This window comes from Nycticebus coucang, chromosome 18, assembly GCF_027406575.1.
Source record: "Nycticebus coucang isolate mNycCou1 chromosome 18, mNycCou1.pri, whole genome shotgun sequence".
NCBI lineage: Eukaryota > Metazoa > Chordata > Mammalia > Primates > Lorisidae > Nycticebus > Nycticebus coucang.
In genome coordinates this window covers 78,591,591-78,611,255 of record NC_069797.1, presented here as the reverse complement: position 1 = coordinate 78,611,255, position 19,665 = coordinate 78,591,591, and the positions used below count along the sequence as shown (strand labels likewise).

Here is a 19,665-nt window from a genome sequence, read left to right as displayed (position 1 = left end):
CCACGCATCCACCCTATGGTCACAAGCCCATAAATTGTACTCAGGTCCCAGTGACAGAAAAGCTGATGCTAATGGGAAAATATCACTCTCCATGGAGCAGCCCAGCCATAAAGGCCGGGGTCTTTCTTGTCTAAAACCATAATTCAATAGATTCCAGGCGGCTAGGCCTCCAGGTTTCCATGGCAAAAGCTGCCTCCCACCTTTCTGTTTAGGGCGGGTGTGGGAGGCTCTGGAGCTGCTGCTGCGTCTGGGGAAATCCACTTGTTTACTGACAGCCTGATGAGCCTTGGACAATGTGGTGGCTCCACATGGCTCGCCCACCCCCAGTGCCTGCCCACCTCCTGCCAGGTTAGGAGGCCCTGAGAACGTGTGGGCTGAGCCTGGCGGGGTGTCTTGTAGACTGGGGTGGTCAACAGTAACAGCCCCCCAGATACCTGTACCCTACTGCTAGAAGCTGTGACTGTCAACTCAGCAGGGAAGGGCTGAGGTTGCAGATGGAATTAAGGCTGTGATCTGAGGGCCCTTAGGAGTGGAGGAAGCAGGAGACTCAGGGCCAAGCCACTCATGGTGTGGGAAGGGCACAGCAGTAGTTGCTGGCGTTGAGGGGGAGGAAGGGGCAAAGCCAAGGGACGAGTCGACCTCTGGAAGCTCGAAAAGGCAAAGGAGGGGCTTGTCCTGGCTCCTCCAGGAGCACTGTCCTGTTGTCACTTAGGTTGCTCTAAGGTCACAGGTGGGTGATTTGTTGCTGCAGCCACAGGACACTAGTGAAAGGGGGGGGCACAGCCTCCAGGTCCCACACCATTCTGCAGTCCTGGCCCCTCCTCCCTATCCCCATTTGCCCTGCCCTCAGGGCCTGAGCGGTGCTTGCACCAGCAGGACCACTCACACACACTTGGCCAGTGGGGACTTCCCCAAGAAGCCCACGAGCCCCTCCTGATGAGGAGCACTGTGGGTGGGTGGCCCTGGGGTGAGCTTGGGGCAGGCGCCTGCTCTGCATGTCCTCCTCCTGCGGGTGGGATCTGCAGTTGGCACCTGGGCTGCCCTCCCCCTGGTCCTGCCCCCACATCTGCTGATGCAAAGGTTTCCACGGGGGGCTTGGGTCAGGGGAGGACTTCATTCCCTGTCAACACCCAACACACCCAGCTTTGGACAAGTTACTTAACATCCGAGCCCCACTTTCCAGTCAAAGGAGTGACAAGAGCCTGTCCCCAAGTGCCTCCAGGAAGCAAGTCTCTCAGGTCATGTGAGATGGGGCTGGAGTCACTGTCCACCCAGGACCCTCATCTCCTGCTGGCCCTGCTGCCTCTGCTGTGGCTTTAGGGATTTTCCTCCCCAAGCCCCACCCCGCACAGAGCCTCCTAGCAGGGATAAGGCTCCTGGGCACTCACTGTGTTCCCAGATTCATGACACGAAGCAGATATGTCTGGTCCACAGGACAGGGCAGAAAGGACTTTGCAGGTGTGAGAGGGTGAAACCCAGCCCAGCTGAGGTCAGCACAGGGGCCCGTCCAGGCTGTGGCCGGAAGGATGTGTGGCCTGGAGTGGGTCTCAGTTGCTCCCTTGCAGGTGCCCAGAATAGAAGGGCTGAGAGCCACAAGCACAGGTGGCCTTTGGAATCGGACTTTTCCCGGCAGTCTTAGCAAGGGACGCACCCGATGACACCCTGATGTAAGATAACTTTGTGTTACCTTGAAAAAAAAAAAAAGATACAGAAATGGCACCAGGAGTGCTCTTTGGAGCAGGCCTTAGGGAACCACACAGCTCTGTCACCATGTCAGCTCCTTAATTTGGGATCTTCTTTAACAAGCTGTTTAAGCCACAGGTGGGGCACTGCCCACGGACAGGCCAGGGCTCACGTGGCCCTGGTGCTGCCCTCCCTGGGCAGTGACTATGACACATGCTGGGAACCCCAGGTGGCCCTGGGACAGCCAGCCACCTGCAGAGAGGACCTGGCAACATCCCTCAGCTGGGGCAACTCACAAGACAAGCCACCAGCCAGCCACTTCTGCACTTGTTCACGTTTTATTAACAGTTTACTGTTTGCCATTGCTCTCGGTTTCACATCACAATTCCATGTGCTGTCAAAGTCTTTTCAATTCTCATTCTGGTAAAATAAATAGAGATAAAGGAACCTTTAGTCGGTGCTCTCTGAGCCCTGGGTAACTTCATGATTGGGTTTCGCATCAGACCTGGGAGGACATGGCCCTCGGCGTGGGGGGTGCGGAGGGGCCTTGCCCCGCTGCAGCCATCTGCACTTCACCAAGTGGTGGTTTTGTCTCCAAACAGAAACGTGTGTCAGGTTAGAACTGAGTTGAACCACAGCATCAGCCATGGCGGATCAGACCCCTCAGGTCTGTGGTGGAGCTCGGCTTCTAGACTTCTGGCATGTTGCCACCCTGGACTTCCTCAGACTTCCCGACCTCAGGCTGCCTGCACACCCCAGACATGGGACAGGACTTCATGCCGGAACCCTCTGAAGGGTGCCCCACTTCCTGGGGAGCAGGAGGGTCACCTCCTCCACCTGCGAGTCCCAGTGGTCCAGCTCTAGCAGGCTCCGGCCACCAGGATGCTCGGGACCGGCAGCGCCTCCTGCTTGCATTCCCGCCACGACTGCCCAGTCAACAGATTAACAAGCCTCCTCCTTCCTCTCTCCGAATACTCCTGATTCCCAAGGAAAATGGAAACAAAACTTTTCAAAATCCCATCATTGTGGTTGTGTTCTGTTTGTTTGCAATTGCTTGATGCCTTTCTGAGGCCTTTCCTGGGGCCAGACTGGCCACAGGGCTGCCCGTCTTGCCCACATCCTCACAAGTGCACATGCACTGACACGCTGCAGCCACAGCTAAGGAACTCCTGTGTTACAGCCACAAGATGCAAACCATGGCCGCACCAGCGTGTGGGACAAAGGGCGGGGACGGGGCTGCCATTTACCCACAGACTTGTGGGGTTGCAGAGGGCTCCATATGTGCACGTGTGCAGTGTGGGGAGGCCTGCACATGAGCCTGTGTGCAGACCATGGTGCCTGCACATGCATGTGCCCGTGTGGGGCCATGGGACCTGGGGTGGGGGGATGTGGCAAGGCATGGGGAGGCAAGCCCTGGAGTGGACGTCCAGGCAGTGGCTAAACTGCTAACGACCCACTGCAGCTGCCCATAGCCAGAGCCTGTTCCCACTCATGCCAGGAGAGGGACTGAGATTGGACCTCGACAGCCAAGGGTGCGGGGGGTGGGCTGTGTGGGGTGGCACCTCATGGACAAGGATGGCCAGCTGAGGGGCCCTGGGTCACTTCCTTCTACACTTGCCAGCTTTGGGGGACGTCTCTGTCTTGCCCTTCTGTGGCTCCTGTGTGGGAACGGTACCGCTCTCCAGCACACACTGAGATCCGGACAGTGGTCTGGGTGGGCTGCACTACTCCCCTGCTTTTGGCCAGATGGGGTGGCCACCCTGGGGACCCGTGGAGCTTCTCCACCAACGTTCCATCTTGGAGCTTTTCTGTATCTAATGCTCTGATTATGTGGAAAATAAAAACGAGTGTGTCTCCTCCTTTAAAAACCCCAAGAAAAAACAGATCAGGAGAGCAAGTGTGCGGCACTGTGGCCGAGTCCCTGGCACCTGGACTGTTCAACCGAAGCCCTCCCCTCCCCCGCCTTTCTAGGTATTACAGCAAAGACACAAAGCAAGCGTGAGGCCCCTCCAGTCCTCAGCAGCTGAGGCGGGAGCAGCAGAGCCGACGCTATGCACTCAGACGTGTGCAGGTTGACTATGTACATCCAGCGGCTACAGCTGGCAGGGCCCCGGCGGCAGGGCCCTCAGCGGTGCCGCTATCTGACGCGCTTCTCCACCGAGTACACGGAGATGTAGTAATCGTTGCTTCCCACCGCCAGATGGGGCTGCAGGGAGAGAGCAAGTGAGTGAGTGGGCAGGGCTGGGGCTTGGGGCAGGGGCTTGGGGTATAGGATAGGGCTGGAGAGCGGGGCAGGTCCTGGGGTGAAGGGCACAGGCTGCTCCTGTAAGTCAAGCCCAGGGTTCCTGCTAACCATTGCCCCATCCCTGCACGCGAGGCAGGCGCAGGAATGATGGGCCCATTAACTGCCAGTTTTTAGCAGGGATGATGCGTCATCCAAGCTCCATTATGGGAGATTTGCATACTACCCACAGTTCCCTGCATGTTTCTTTTCAGGATTGCCCCACAGGGACAGTTGTGAGACTCTAACGTTGCAAGAAGGCAGGTTGGCAGAACCCTAATTTTAAAAGCAGCCTGCCACCATGTGGTGCAGACCTGGGCTGTGATGGGGCCCTGAGTCTGCTTGGACAGGTAGTGTCCCAGGGATGGCCTCAGTGCAGGGACACCAGCTGTGTCAGCCACTGTGTCCTTGCTATCTGTTGTCCTGAGTGAGTGTAGTGGGGGCTGCAATGTGTGGCGATCCCGCCCTGTGTGCCCAGCCCACCAAGGAGGCACAGACCCAGTGCGGGTGGAAGGCCAGGCAGCTGATGGCGCCGACACGCTGTCCCATGAAGCCGTCATAGTATTTGATGTTGTTGATGAGCTCCCCGCTGCCACTGTAGATGGCGGTGAACTGGTTCACGGAGCCACTGTGGGGGGGAGGGGCACCAGCTTATCTCCTCTGGTCCCTCCCTGAGGACCTAGGGACATCCCCAGAGGGGCTCCAGGGGCCCAAGAGGTTTTTCTGGGAGGACAGCCTGTGGCAGGGAAGGGACCTTTGTTTTCTCTTTGGGATAGTGCGGTCAGCCCCCAGCCCAATCCTCTGCTGGGAAGAGGCCCTGGGGGGTCAGGGTGGCACCTACCATGCAATCAGGTTTGCCTGGGGGTGGATGTCCAGGGCCGTCAGCCCCTTCACGATCTGAAGGACATTCACAGACTCGGGCATCCGTGGGTCGAAGATACGCACATCTCCATTGACGCTGCCGAGAGAGGGTAGCACTGATGGCCCCCCAACTGGAGCCCCCTGGAGGGATCTGGTTTGGGGTCTGGGTGGCAGCCTGGACATGTGGGGTCACATGCCCATTGCACACACATTGCTCAAGGTCAAAGCCACTTGGACCCATGTGCCCCCAGGGAGGGCCTCTCAGGAGGAACAACAAACTTGCCCCTGCTAGCTGTGGGCCTGGGCTGCCCTCCAAGCTCCCCAGTATGGTGCCCTGTAATCCCAGAAAACAGCCTTAAACACAGCTGTGGGAGGGGGCAGGGACCCTGTTCCCTTCCCAGGCATGGAGGCTTGGTCTGCCCAGCGGAGGCTTGAGGGCCTCGGGGCTCCCGCCTTCCAACCCTGGCAGGGTCTATCCCAAGAGTTACGTTAGGTTTTTAAATCACAAGCAAGGGACGAACAAGCAGCTCTCTGAGGAGATGGTGGTTTTTTGATAGTAAATTATACTTTGCTGTCTCTTTAATCGGCAAATAAATATTGGCTGCTCTCAGCACAGTTGCACAGGGCAGCGGCACTGAATTTATGTGCACACGACTGCTGCACAGTGCAACAATGTGCCTGCGGACATGCCCCGGCTGCACCTGCCACGGGGGGTTGGGGTGACACACGGCTGGTACATCTCTGCCAGGCTGCCCTGGCAGGGAAAGCACGTGGCCCCATTGCCCTCTCACCTTCCTGGCCAGTCTCAGAGCAGGAGTTAATTACTGCCCCGAAATGCCATCATCTCCCAGCTGTTTAAATACCACAGACATATTTTAAATGGAGGGGAAAATGTTTTTATAGCCAAATGTCTCAAGAATACCCATGCATAGTACCTGACACTCATGATATGGCCCTCGGGGTGTTTCTGCAGGTAGGCCTTCACCACCCAGGCCGTGTGCTCCCGGTACGTCATGACGCGGCTGCGGGGAGGAGGGTGTGTCAGGGTGGCCGCAGCAGCCTTGTCTGGGCCTTATTTCAAGCAGGGGGCCAAGGTTTCCACGCACCCATTCCCCATGAGTGGCCAGTGCCCATGCGGGAACAGAGACTCCTCCTGGTGACCTACTCTGGTGGGAACCCCTCAGGCCTGTTTGGGGATGGCCTTGGCCCCTGCCAGGCCCACAGGAGGATAGCCCACACCAGGCATCCAGATGCAGGGGCCTGCAGGCTGCTGAGATACTCCACACTCTGTCAACTGTCAGATCTGTTTCTCCCCAAATTTCTCACTGTCTGCAGGGCCAGGAGCAAGAATCCCAGCCCTAAGGCTGTTGGAACTGGGGCCCAAAGGGCAGGGGGTCTTTGACTGGGGCGCTGGCAGGAACAGGAGTGTGTTGTCCAAGGGACCTCCTAGAAACTCCATACGGGCCACAGCCTCAAGCCTAGGGAACAGAAGGCCTGGTTGTCTGGAGGCGTGGTTGTGAGGTCTGCTTGGGGGCAGCCTGTTTCTCTGAGGCCCAGCTCCCCTGCCCACATCCAGTTCCACATGTGTCCTAGAATGAATGCCAACTGGCATCCTACCCACGAGGTAGGCCACTTCACTAGCACTCACTGAGTGCGGGGCTGGCTGGCTCGGGCCTGGGAACCAGAGTAAAGCACGTTATCCCTGGGGAACCAGAGAGTTCCAGGGTGATGGCATGCCTAGGGAGGCTGCAAGGAGGGCTGGACTCTGTGTGCGTGGCCAGCAAGGAAGGACAGGATCCTGGGTGGCTGGGAGGTGGCACAGGCTGCGCTGAGGCAGAGATGCAGCTCAGTGCCTCCCATCAGCTCTCTGGCGTTGGCTTCTCTGTCCCAGCCCGAGGCCCACCAGCGCCACCCCCCAGGAGCCTGGGGTGCTGGATCTCAGATGAGAAGGGCCAAGAGATCCCCCTCTGTCTTAGTGGCTATTGTTCACCCCAAGTGGCTTAGCTAGCACGTGGCTTTAAGTCCCGTATGGCTGGTTTTGGAAGGTGCTGAGAAGGCCGGGCTTGAGACTGCTGCCGCCAGAAATACAGGTGGTGATTTGGATCAGGGTGCTATGGGCCTGGGGCGTGGCTGAGGGGTGAATGCTGCCCTGGTTTCTCCTGCTAGGCGAGGACACAGAGCCTCGATGACCACTGATGCCTGGCTGCGCCCTCCGTGTTGCTCTGTGTGGGCTGACTCCTGCGTGGTTGCCCACCCAGGCAGCTGCTTCCATGGGTGGGGCAGGCTAGGCAAAGAAGACAGACAGTCCACCTGGAATATGCCCTCTGACGTGTACAGTCCAGTGGACTCCAGCATCTTCACAGATCTGTGTGCCTATCACCACAGTCTAATTTGGGGACAGTTTTATCACCCCAGGAAGAAACCCCAGTGGCTTTCTCACCCACTGGCCAATGTGCCTGAGGCTGCTCTGTCCCCTCCACTGGTCCCTGCTTTCCAAGACACTGTGGTTATTTAATAAACCGTGTTGTCCTGGGAACAGGACTGTGGGGCTGTCTAGACCTGGGCTAAAAGGTCACCTGCCAGCTGGTGGGGTCTTGGAGCTTGGCACACTTCTGCTAGGGAGGCAGCAGCGCCTGCCTAGAGGGTGGCTCTGGCTGCGCCCAGAGGGCAGTCACAATGCTCCTGACTCAACGCTGTGCTGTGCTCACAGTACTCCCAGCCTCTTCTCCCTGGACACTGGTACCCATACCTAGGAGGTGGCGGAAGACAGTGTCCCCAGCATTCAGGTGTGATGCTGAGGCTTGGAGATCCCAGGCACCTGGCTAGGGCCCTGCCCACTGGCCTCTGAGCCCAGGTCACAGGCATACTCCACATGGTCTGCCCACTGTGCTCTTCCACGGCCAGGGGCTCTGGCCTCCACGGGACATGCCAGGCTGGCTCTGGGAATGCCCCTAGCTGGTTCATATATTCTGTCATGGCCTCCTGGGGAAGCTTTGCCTATCACTGAGAAGCCTGGGCGAAGCAAACTGGCCACAACCAGACACAAACATCTACACAGAGCCAGGCCCAGCAGGACAAGAGGAAGGTAGTGGCCGTGTTACCATTCACTAAGTGCCATCCTTCGGTCGTAGACACGGATGGAGCCATCGCCGAGGCCAGCCACGATGAGTGAGCGGTGGGAGTCACAGGACAGACTTGTCACACAGCTGTCTGCACCCGTGGGGATGTCCTAGGGCCCAAACACAGAAGCTGTGAAGACCCAGCCTGGAGCTCACCCTGCTGCAGCTTCCTGCTTCTCACGTAGCACTCAGGTGCAGTTACAGCCAGGTGTCCATCTCCTCTCCCTGACTGTGGGGCTGCTGCCTTCATCCCCACCCAGGGAGGCCCTCGAAGGCCGGGGAGCCTAGGAGTTGGGGGAAGGGCAGGGACTGGCAGGGAAGCCAAGTCAGGCCTCATCCTTCTAGGTGGCAGCCCAGCTGCACCTGTGCCCACCAGTCCAGAGAGGTATAGCCTGCAAGGCCTGGCACCAGAAGCAGCCTGCAAACACCTCTGAGAATACTGGGCTTTAGAGCCAATTAAAGTTTCCAGCAACATCCCCCTTTCCTAAAAGGAAAGATGAAGAGTGTTTTGGCAAAGGAGGAATTCTTCTCAGCTGCCTCTTAAAACATCAAGTGAGCTGGGGAAAGTCTTGTAGAGGCCCAGCCATTATCCCTGGGGCCTGTAAATGCTACAGGAGGAAGGAGAGGGAGGAAGAGTGGGAGGGGACGGGGAAGGGGAGGGGAAGGGGAGAAGAGGAGAGGGATTAGGGGAGGGAGAGATGTGGGAGGGAGAAAAGGAGGGAAGAGGGAGGGAGAGGGGAGGGGGACACCTACTGGAAAGAGCAAGAGAGCAGAGGTGGGGAAAGCACTTTTCTACCCAGAGCAGCCTGGGGGACATGGCTGAGGAGGAAGCACGGGGGATCAACACCCTGTGAGAGGCCGGGAGGCCAGGAAAGTGAGGACAGCACCCACCAAGGAGGCTACACGTGGTCAGAGGAGGACGAGTCCCACCTGGTAAGGGACCCCATGGGGAAAACTCAGTAGGCCCTGTCTCCAGTGGGTGCAGGGCTGCCCCAGAAAGCAAGTGTGACTGAGGCTGTTGATGCTATGTGAGGATGGAAGGCAAGATGGAGGGGACTGCCCATGGCAAGCTGTGAGGGTGGCCCTGCCTTGAGGAGAAGGTGCAGTTCCCCACAGCTGTGGGTGCCCCGGCCCCATATCCTCCTGTGGGCACCTTTACCATGTGTCAGTTCCGCCAGCATGAGTCCCTGAGGACAGCACGCGGCCTGCACCCTCCTCACAGGCAGGGGACCTGGGAGGAGACCTCTGGCCCTGAAGCCACGGCAGGTGCTGCCCCAGAGGATCCCTGTCTGGCCCTGTGCTCCAAGCGAGATGCCACATGGAAGAGGTCTGGTGGTGGCTCCTGCTTTTCCTAGTGTGTCTGAGGCAAAACCAATTTATTCCTCTTTTTGTTAAAACCAAAACCACAAATAATCATTCTAACTTAAAATATCTCACCCTACTGATTTCTGATAATCTCTAATCTGCCCAGAAAAGTATTTGAAAGTAATTAGGATTAGCACCAGCTCAGGGTGGAGTCAGCGTTGCTGTGCATCAGATGGGTCTGTCTCTCCAGGCTCTCCCAGCACTGAGGCCTCATGTGTCCAGGCTGTGCCTGCCTCCACCCACAGTGGATAAGACCTGACCCTGAGCTATGCTCACTCTGTGAACTCTCTGGGACCTGGGTGGGGCTCCTTTGTGGAGTCTCAGGGCCCAGTATGGTTACCTGCACCTTCATCTCACGGTCTGTGTCCCAGATCCGGACGATCCGCACATCCCCCGAGCTCATAAGGAGGCCAGTCTCTTGCTCCCAGTCCACCACCATCCCTGCTCCTGGACAGACGCAGTGGGACACAGTGGTGTTACTCCATGGGCCCTGGGGCGGGCTTGCGACCACCCAACCAATCAGGTGGGTCCATGTCCCCCACACATGCTCAGGCAGGGGCTCCAGGTGCACCCTGAGTCTAGGCAGGGGCAAGGATTCCATGGCAGACATTCCGAGCCTTCCCCAGAACCCTGTCGTATGCTGGGCATTTGTGAGAGAGCACCCATGCCCCCCTTCCATACACCAGGGCACAACTGGAAGGTCTGGGTGACTTTACAGTGGCCTCCAAGGCATGAAGACCAGAGTCTTCTCTTGAGGAACCTGGTTGTTTTAGGAGAAACAGCTCTACACAGGCCTCACGCCAGCACCCTCGATAGCATCTCAGAGGTGGGGCTGCCGACTGATGGGTCTGCATGTGCAACGACAGCGTGTGAGCCAACACTGCCCTTCACATCTGGGGCTGAATGGGGAGCACAGTGACCACGCTGTACATGGTGGCCTCTATTTAAAATGACATTTAATTTTAGCAGTTTAGGCCGGGCCCAGTAGATCACGCCTGTAATTTTAGTGCTTTGGGAGGCCAAGGAGAGAGGATCACTTGAGCCCAGGAGTCAAGGCTGCAGTGAGCTGTGACGGCACCCCTGCAATTCAGCCTGGTCACAGAAAGGGACCCTGTCTCTAAATATGGATGAATGAATGAATAAGTAAAATTTATTACAAATAATCCCTGCACACGCAAAAGAATACAATAGTCCTGTACCTACCACCCAGGACTAATGGGTGCCAACACTTTGCCATTTCTTGTATTTTTAAAACTTTTTATAAGAAGTATAACTTCAGACACAGTGAGAAGATCCTCTGCCCTCTCTGCCTCGGGTGCTGTCCTGTGGCCTGAGGGTGTCTCCCGAGGGGACCCTGTGTTTCCTCATGTGTACAAGTCCACAGAAGACGAAATACACCTTCCATATGTCAACAACATCAGCTCAAAACAGAGCCTGTCTGCTCCCAAATGGGTGCCAACACCCAGTCCCAGCAGAAGTGCTTGAGCGAAGGGGTCACAAGTCCTCGTCCCTTTTGGTACCTGTGGCCTTTTTCACACGGGCCAGTCTCCATACATTTTTCTGTATGTTCTGATATTGATTCTTTTTCTTTTCTTTTTTTTTTTTTTTTTTGTGGTTTTTGGCCAGGGCTGGGTTTGAACCCACCACCTCTGGCATATGGGACCGGCGCCCTACTCCTTGAGCCACAGGCGCTGCCTGATATTGATTCTTTTTCCATTCTGCCTCTTATAACTCTTTTTCTTTTGGTCATAGAGAAGTTTTCAGTCAAATCTATCAACTCAATTACCCTATCTCTGGCCTGAGCTCTTGTTCCTCAAAGTTAAGAAAACTCTCTCTCAGCCAGAGCCAGGCACGGTGGCTTATACCTGTAATCCTACACTTCGGGAGGCCAAGGTAGGAGGATGGCTTGGGCCCAGAAGTTTGAGGTTGCAGAAATGGGGCAAGGAAATAAAAAATAAGCTTGAAGCCCCTTGTAGAAAGCAAGGGGATGACAAAAATATCAAAGGGCCAGGCGTAGTGCTTCACGCCTGTTGCCCCAGCACCCTGGGAGCCCAAGGCAGCACTGCCATGATTCGCCCAGGCCAATGCCTCAGACTGCGGGAGCGCCTCTGGAAGCCCAGACACTGAAACTGCCCATGCCATTCCAGAAGGACCTGTGGGCCCCACCTTGTCCCCCTCCGGGGCTGTGCAGTGGCACTGGCACCGAGCAAAGGTGTGCCCAGAGCCGTGTGCTGCAGCTACACCATTCTGCCAGCTGGAACAGGCCAGCAAGTGCATGGGACCTAAAAGGCCGAATGCAAAGGCATAACTGTACGACGCACACGCTGGCCACTGAGCAGCACATGACGCAGCCTCTCAGCCCTGGCCCTGCAGTGATGAGGCTTAAGGATAGGCCACCCGCAGGTTGCCAGCCATTCCCAGGGCAAGGGGACCCGAGGTGGTGGGGCTGCGTGCAGGGGCTGCCAAGAGGGATTTGGAGCTGAGAGCCTCCCGGTGGCTCTGGCAGGGGCAGGTGGACCCACCTCTCGTTGTGGGCAGCATGTCTGAGAGCCCCTGCCATGCTGTTACCATCTCTGGGTTCTTTTCCAAGTCAGCAAAGTTCTTCCAGACCCTGATGGCACCATCATCTGCGGAGGAAGGGAGGGAAGGACATAACCCTGGGCCCTGCGCTGGCCTTGTCTGTGCCCTGCGTCTGGGGGTCACCCTGGTGGACACACTGCAAAGAGACTCATGGTGGCTCCAGGTCTGTGGATGCCTCAGGTCCACACCTAGGCGACCTGGGAAGGGCCGCAGCAAGGGGACACAAGACCCATGGTCTCTTCTGGCCACTGGCTAGCAACAGAGGCTGATGGAATTGAGCTGGGTGCCACTCCCTGGACAGGAGTTAGGGCAGAGCTTGGCTGGGGACATGCTCACCCCTGTTGCTCCCCGCAGCTAGCCATCCAGTGCCCAGGAGACATACAAGCTGGGCCTCACAAAGCATAAACTCCGCAGAGGTGCCATCTTCCCTCCGTCACGTGCCATCTGAGCTCCATGCACAAATCAGCCCCGGATTTCAGACATGGCAGGTCAGGGGGGTTCTCAGGATTAATGAGTGTGCAGGGTGGGGGCAGACAGCTGGGGGGCCTGTGTGTGAGACAGCGTGTGGCTGCTCTGAGCCTGCCTCCTGGGACCCCTGCTTGCCAGCCTCCTAGCCCCTCCCTTGGGGAGGTGATGACCAGGCTCCTCCCACAGCTTCCTATTCTGGAAGCAGAACTGGAGCCTTCCCACAGCTTCCCCCATCTCTTGCTGTGGAGGACCCCCTCCCCGGGCCCCTACTCTTTGGTGCTCAGGGATGCTGGAGTCTGACTTATCCTAAGACTCTGCTGAGCCTCCCTGGCCCCTCACACTGTCTACATGGACACCCTCCTGCTCACAGCCTGGTACCTGTAGCAAAAGTGGCTTTGGACACTGGCTTGATGCTGCCTGACTTTAAGGGGTCCTGCTCAGAGGGGTGATTGCCAGGAGGACATGTACCGAGGGCCAGACCCCTCATAGGGGCCACAGACACTTTGAAAGAGGAGAGGGGTGCAAGGTCAGTACAGGTGCTCAACAGTATCAGGGCTCAGATTCTGGGGCCGGGTCAGGCAATGGTGTGGAGGCTCTGAGGAGCTGCCTGTCACCTCCTGCCCCAACCCTACATGTGCCTGACCTCATGGAGAGGGCAGTTTAATGGGCAGGACCTCTCATTAGTGAGAGGCGGTGGAACTATGTTTTTTTTTTTTTTTTTTTGTAGAGACAGAGTCTCACTTTATCACCCTCGGTAGAGTGCCGTGGCATCACACAGCTCACAGCAACCTCTAGTTCCTGGGCTTAGGCGATTCTCTTGCCTCAGCCTCCCAAGTAGCTGGGACTACAGGCACCCACCACAACACCCGGCTATTTTTTTTATTGCAGTTCAGCGGGGGCTTGGTTCGAACCTGCCACCCTCGGTATGTGGGGCTGGCGCCCTACTCACTGAGCCACAGGTGCTGCCCTTTTTTTTTTCTTTTGAAGCAGAGTCTCAAGCTGTCACCTTGGGTAGAGTGCTGTTGCGTCATCACTGACAGCAACCTCCAACTCTTGGGCTCAAGAGATTCTCTTGCCTCAGTTTTTTTAGCTGTCCTGGGCCGGGTTTGAATCTACCACCCTTGGTGTATGTGGCCGGCGCCATGCTGACTGAGCTACGGGTGCTGCCAGAACCATGTTTTTAAGACACTAAAGAAAAATAACTGTTGGGGCCGGAAAACTATCATTCAAGGGAGTGAACTCAGGAGGCTGAGGTGGGAGGTTGGCTGGAGGCCAGGAGTTCAAGACCAGCCTGAGCAACACCACCAGGCTGGTCTCCACAAAACAAATAATATAAAAGGAAGAATAGTAAGACTGAGATTAAGACATTTTAGACTGAAAATTAAGAAACAAAACAGAAAAACCCAGAGTGAGATCCACTTCTAGGAATGAGGTGCCAAGGTATAGCTGCCATCTGGGCAGGAGCAGAGGGACTGACCAGGTGGTGGGGTCAGTGGACAGAGAGACCCTGGCTGTGGAGGCCTCGGCCACCAGCAAGGCTTGGGGTGCTTCTCCCTCACTCCTGGGGGCCACAGAAGCTTTTCTTAGTCACAGACTGCTGGAGGACATGAAAGAAGATATGGCCACGGAACCCTGATGGACACTGATCACCTTGCCCTCCATCTGTGAGCTGTAGCCCTTTTCCTCTGAGTGGCTCTGGGCCTCGTCTGTCCATGTGTCCTGGGGGTCTCAGGACATCAACCTGGCCCTGCCACCTGCTCCAAGCTCTGGGTTTGGGTTCTGGCCACATGAGCCCCACTCACCTGTGGCTGTGAGCAGCAGTGAGCAGTCCTGGCCATTTAGGTACTCCATGGCAGTGACCCGTGTGTACCGAGGGTTGCCATTGTGGAAATAGTCCAGCTTCTCCCCTTTCTCCCAGTCCCAAAAACTTAAGGGAATAAGAGAAATAAGTCATTAGGGAGAGGTAAACCCAGCCCACATGGAGGCACTGCCTCACCCTCAGGACGATGCTGTCAGACAACAGGAAGTAAAGACAGGGGCGATGGCACCTGGAGTCCCAGCTGCTCGGGAGGCTGGGCTGGGAGTGTCCTTGAACCCAGGAGCTCGAGACCAGCCCAGGCAACACAGTTAAGAGAGATCCTATCTCTTAAAAAAAATAAGAAAGAAAAGAAAAAGACAGTAACAGGTTTTGGTGGGGTGGGAGGGTGTGGGGGACTGGAAGCCCTGTGCTCCTCAGAAATTTCCAGGCATATACCCAGAGGGATTGAAGGCAGGGACCTGGGCAGGTACTGGTGCACCCCAGTTCACAGCAATGCTACAATAGCCAGGAGGCTGGAGTATAGCCAGGTGTCCACCAGCAGATGAAAGAGGTAAAAAAATAGCCCATCAAAAAAACCCCAGCCCATCCATATAGTGAAACTATCCAGCCTGCCAATCACCACAGGATGGATAAATGGACCTTACACTGAATGACATAAAAGGATAAATGATACAGGATCCCATTGCCCTGGGCCCCAGAGCTGGGCACTTCAGAGGCAGGAAGCACAGAGGAGGCTGCAGGAGTGAGGGAGAGAGGAGTCGGCGTTTCCTGGGGACAGAGTTTCAGTTTTGCAAATTAAAAAAGGCTTCTGGGAGGACTGATGGTGAGGACTACAGTGTGTGCTCAAGGAGGAGTCATGCTGTGCGTCTCACCCCGACTTGAGAGAGGGGGAGGGAGGAATCAGAACAGGTGAGGGCTTCGGGCTCCCCCACTGGCCTCCCAGGAGGCGGGTGCTCCCACCGACACAGAGTCGGCACTTTTTACAAATTGAACTTGGTTCTCTCTCTGACAGCTGGTGTCTTCTGTCACATGGGCTTTAGTGAGCCCTCATCCCAGCCCCTGCCCTGTGGCCTGAGCCCCATCCATCAGTGATGAGGCCGGAAGTGACACTTTCCACCTGAAATAGCACCGAGGGCCTCGGTGGGGCGGGGGGGGGGGGGAAGACAGGGCTGCATGCTTGGGCTGGCAGCCAGGGCAGGTTGGGTCTGGACACGCTGTGCCTACCAGATGCTGTCCTTGTCAGCTACGGCTATACACGGAGTGAAGGGATGAAATTTGACCACGGAAGGGACACCAGGGTTCCTGTTCAGAAATATCTGGTCGTCCAGTCTTGTGATACCTACCAGAGGAAACACAGGAGTAGATTCAGGAGCCGATCTAACCAACGCTGACAATGTATTTCCCAAGGAGGGGCACGAAGGAAAACAGAGACCAAAGGAGGGGCAAAGCACATGGCAGAACTAGCGCCCACCACCATCTGAGGGGGGACCGGGCTGTGCCCACGGAGTCTGTGCCTTTGCTTAGACACCCCCTCCCCAAGCTCCCCACACGAAGTTGGCCATGGGCCAGCATCCAGTAACGCCTGTCACCTCGTGCACCAGGGATCTTATCAGAAACACGTCTGGCTAAGACTGAGAAGTCCTAAAAGTGCAGAATAAAGCTTCTTATTAATAGCCTGATTGGTGGCACAGATTCAGGGCCAGACACAGGGCACAGCCACTGTTGCCCACAGCCCAGGGCACTTCAGAGGGAGAGCTGTGGATGTGAGAAGGCTGCACGGAATAGCATTTTGGAGGCAGCACCGGCCACTCCATGTCACAGACACCTCAGGGCTCACTGAGTAAAGGCATGTGCCCAGCTGTGTCACAGGGAAGGGAGTCCTCAACCCCAGCTGCAAAAAGTCACTGTCATGATCTTTGGGATGTTTTAGGACTGAGAAGCAAGGTCAAGACGATAAATCTGGGGCGGTGCCTATGGTTCAAGGAGTAGGATGCCAGCCCCATATACCAGGGGTGGCGGGTACAAGTCCCAGCCAAAACTACAAAATAAAAAAAAAAATCTTGGGTGGTGCCTCTGGCTCAGTGAGTAGGGTGCTAGCCCCATATACTGAGGGTGGCAGGTTCGAACCTGGCCCCAGCCAAACTGCAACAAAAAAATAGCCAGACGTTGTGGTGGGCGCCTGTAGTCATAGCTACTGAGGCAAGAGAATCACCTAAGCCCAAGAGCTGGAGGTTGCTGTGAGCTGTGACACCACGGCACTCCACCGTGGGTGACAAAGTGAGACTCTGTCTCTTAAAAAAAAAAAGATGGTAAATCTGCAGATTGGAGAAAGGGCCCTGAAGATCAACCATTCTGGGCTGGCTGAGGGAAGGAAGACTTAGGTCTCCACTGGGGCTGGTTCAGTGGGCCAGGACATAGCAGCATGTCTGCATGGAGACCACGCCCAGTCCATGCTGCTGATCCACACCTCCCCTCTCTGGCAGGGAGATGGCAGGGTCCCTGGGGGCTGAGAAGGGGCCCCTGTGTGATGCAGGGGCCTCCCTGCTGAGTGTGCCTTCTGCGGGGGGCACCTCCAGCCTGGTCTCCGCATCAGGGCACTCCCTTTTGCGTCCCTCTGTGGCAGCACACCTGCTGGCCATGCCTGCTCCTCGGCAGCTCATGGCCCCATTGCCCCATTGAGGTAGAGAGAGAAAGCAATCTGGCATGCCATGGGGTGAGTTTGACATGTGTTGGTACATTTGGTAAAAGGTTTGGTGAAAACGTGACTGACGTACAGTTTGGGGTGATGGGACTAATGGCCGCTCAAGGGGCCAGGGGGAGACAAGTGAGTGAAACCAGGGCCTTGTGTTTCTGTTTTCCACCCCTAGGGAAGGTCATATTGGCAGGAACGTCGTGGCACCAGGACATCCCTGTCAGGTTGGTGTGATGTGGACTCCAGGGGCTTGGGAAGGCCTTACTCCTTCCCTTCTGGAAATCTCAAAGCCCAAAAGTTTTACTTCTCTGAGAGGCTATAGTCAGCCAAGCCCTCACCTCTGTGGATAACCAAGAGAGCTCAAATCACCCTTGAAGGTGAGGAAGTGGGGTCCTGGGAGCCCTACCTCAATGATTTCTAGGCATGACTTCAATTTTACTACCCTCATTTCCTCATCTACAATGTTGGCAACAGGCCGTCCTGGGGCAGTTGAGCCAGGCAAGGTCACCTGTGTGCCAGTATGCAGCCTGCTTAGGCACAGATGTGTGCTGCTCAGCCTTCTGGGTGACCCGCTGGCCTGTGTGCTGCTCAGCCTTCTGGGTGACCCGCTGGCCTGTGTGCTGCTCAGCCTTCTGGGTGACCTGCTGGCCTGTGTGCTGCTCAGCCTTCTGGGTGACCCGCTGGCCTGTGTGCTGCTCACCCTTCTGGGTGACCCGCTGGGCTGTGTGCTGCTCAGCCTTCTGGGTGACCTGCTGGGCTGTGTGCTGCTCAGCCTTCTGGGTGACCCGCTGGCCTGTGTGCTGCTCACCCTTCTGGGTGACCCGCTGGCCTGTGTGCTGCTCACACTTCTGGGTGACCCGCTGGGCTGTGTGCTGCTCACCTTTCTGGATGACCTGCTGGCCTGTGTGCTGCTCACCTTTCTGGATGACCTGCTGGGCTGTGTGCTGCTCACCCTTCTGGGTGACCCGCTGGCCTGTGTGCTGCTCACCCTTCTGGGTGACCTGCTGGGCTGTGTGCTGCTCACCTTTCTGGATGACCTGCTGGGCTGTGTGCTGCTCACCTTTCTGGATGACCTGCTGGGCTGTGTGCTGCTCAGCCTTCTGGGTGACCCGCTGGGCTGTGTGCTGCTCAGCCTTCTGGGTGACCCGCTGGCCTGTGTGCTGCTCACCTTTCTGGGTGACCTGCTGGGCTGTGTGCTGCTCAGCCTTCTGGGTGACCCGCTGGCCTGTGTGCTGCTCACCTTTCTGGGTGACCCGCTGGCCTGTGTGCTGCTCACCTTTCTGGGTGACCCGCTGGCCTGTGTGCTGCTCACCTTTCTGGGTGACCCGCTGGCCTGTGTGCTGCTCACCTTTCTGGATGACCTGCTGGCCTGTGTGCTGCTCAGCCTTCTGGGTGACCCGCTGGGCTGTGTGCTGCTCAGCCTTCTGGGTGACCCGCTGGCCTGTGTGCTGCTCACCTTTCTGGGTGACCCGCTGGCCTGTGTGCTGCTCACCTTTCTGGATGACCTGCTGGGCTTGCTTCCTGACGCGGCTGTTCCGTAGAAAGCGCCACTCCCGCTCCTTGCGGATCTGACTCTCAAGGTCATGTTCTTCCGGGATCTTCAAGAGGAGAAAAAATCCATTTAGTAAATTCAGCAAGTACAAAGCACAGCTGTTCCTCAGTACCTGGAGAGGACTGGGTCCAGGCCCCCGTGGATACCTGCATCGAGGGTGTGTGTCTCAGAGAGGATGCAGCATTTGTGTCTGACCGAAGCACAGCCTCCCGCACACTTCTAGTAGTTCCCAGAGTGGCACTTACAGTGCCTAATACAACTACTATTAAGCAAATGGTTTTTATTCTGTTGTTTTCTGATTTGCATTCTTTTTATTGCTGTATTATTTTTAGTTTTGAGTACTTTTCATCCCCAGTTGGTTGACTCTGTGGACATGGATCCTGCAGATAAGCAGGGCTGGCTGTGGGTTATGCTCTAGAGAAAGGCTCCTCTTCTCCAAGTGTTGAAGGCTGGCTGCCCCTCATGGCCAGCACATGCAGGCCCACTGCCAGTGGAGGCCTGTAGAGGAGATGAGGCTGATGTGTGTGGAGTGGGCAGTAGGACATTGGGAAAACGCACAAGCTCCAGTGGGCCCAGGGCTGGCCTGCTGTCCAGGAAGCACAAAGAAGCGGCGGAGGCCCCATGTGATAGTGAGCAGGCTCTGAACGTGCTGTTCCCAGCACTGGAAACACAAACCACAACACATGATGTGCTCGCCTTAGTCTTTCTCCGATACCAGAGGGAGCTGGCATTTAGCTGGAAGACAGGAGCCCTTAGGAGAAAGAAGGAAGGAGAGGCCAGGCCAGGTCCTCGGAGGGCAGCGAGACCTTCCTGGGGCAGCTGCTATGCAGTTCTCACCTGGATACTGCTGGGGGTGGCCACTGGGCCCCACGTTGGTGGAAGCATTAGTCAGAAGAACTAAATTTATTGCCACTAGAAAGACACGGTAGTTGGGAAAGTGGACATTTCTCTATGGCATGAGCCTGGGGGGGGGGAGCGTGGGTGAGTGTGTGCAGGTGTGCAAACCCACATCTAGGAGAGGGCTAGACTTGCCAAATAATAGGCCAGGATTTAATCTCCCTTATTCACAAGTACGGTCACTGCTCTATAACACAGCTGTGTTTCTTTAGTCACATGTGCCACGGGGCATATTTGGCTAACTCTGATTCCCTAAGAGTTGTAAAGTCCCAAAGTCAAAATATGTTATGAAAGAAATAAAATAAAGAAGACAAAAACCCTGCTTCCTCTTGGCTGATAGTCAAGATG

General features: G+C 56.4%; 1 protein-coding gene across 2 annotated transcripts in view; it reads right to left on the bottom strand.

Moving 5' to 3' along the window:
• Window positions 1-1,984: 1,984 nt before the first annotated feature.
• The window catches only part of RPTOR (regulatory associated protein of MTOR complex 1), a 333,344-nt gene continuing 315,663 nt past the window's right edge, over window positions 1,985-19,665 (bottom strand). For both annotated transcript variants that reach the window (XM_053568488.1, XM_053568489.1), the window contains 10 exons: window positions 18,361-18,466; window positions 15,401-15,515; window positions 14,160-14,284; window positions 11,832-11,936; window positions 9,650-9,756; window positions 7,927-8,054; window positions 5,761-5,847; window positions 4,806-4,922; window positions 4,463-4,592; window positions 1,985-3,889 (listed from right to left, as the gene is read on the bottom strand). In XM_053568488.1, the coding sequence (XP_053424463.1) occupies window positions 3,821-3,889; window positions 4,463-4,592; window positions 4,806-4,922; window positions 5,761-5,847; window positions 7,927-8,054; window positions 9,650-9,756; window positions 11,832-11,936; window positions 14,160-14,284; window positions 15,401-15,515; window positions 18,361-18,466 (1,089 nt within the window). In that variant the 3' untranslated portion in view covers window positions 1,985-3,820. The remainder of the gene's footprint in view (window positions 3,890-4,462; window positions 4,593-4,805; window positions 4,923-5,760; window positions 5,848-7,926; window positions 8,055-9,649; window positions 9,757-11,831; window positions 11,937-14,159; window positions 14,285-15,400; window positions 15,516-18,360; window positions 18,467-19,665) is intronic.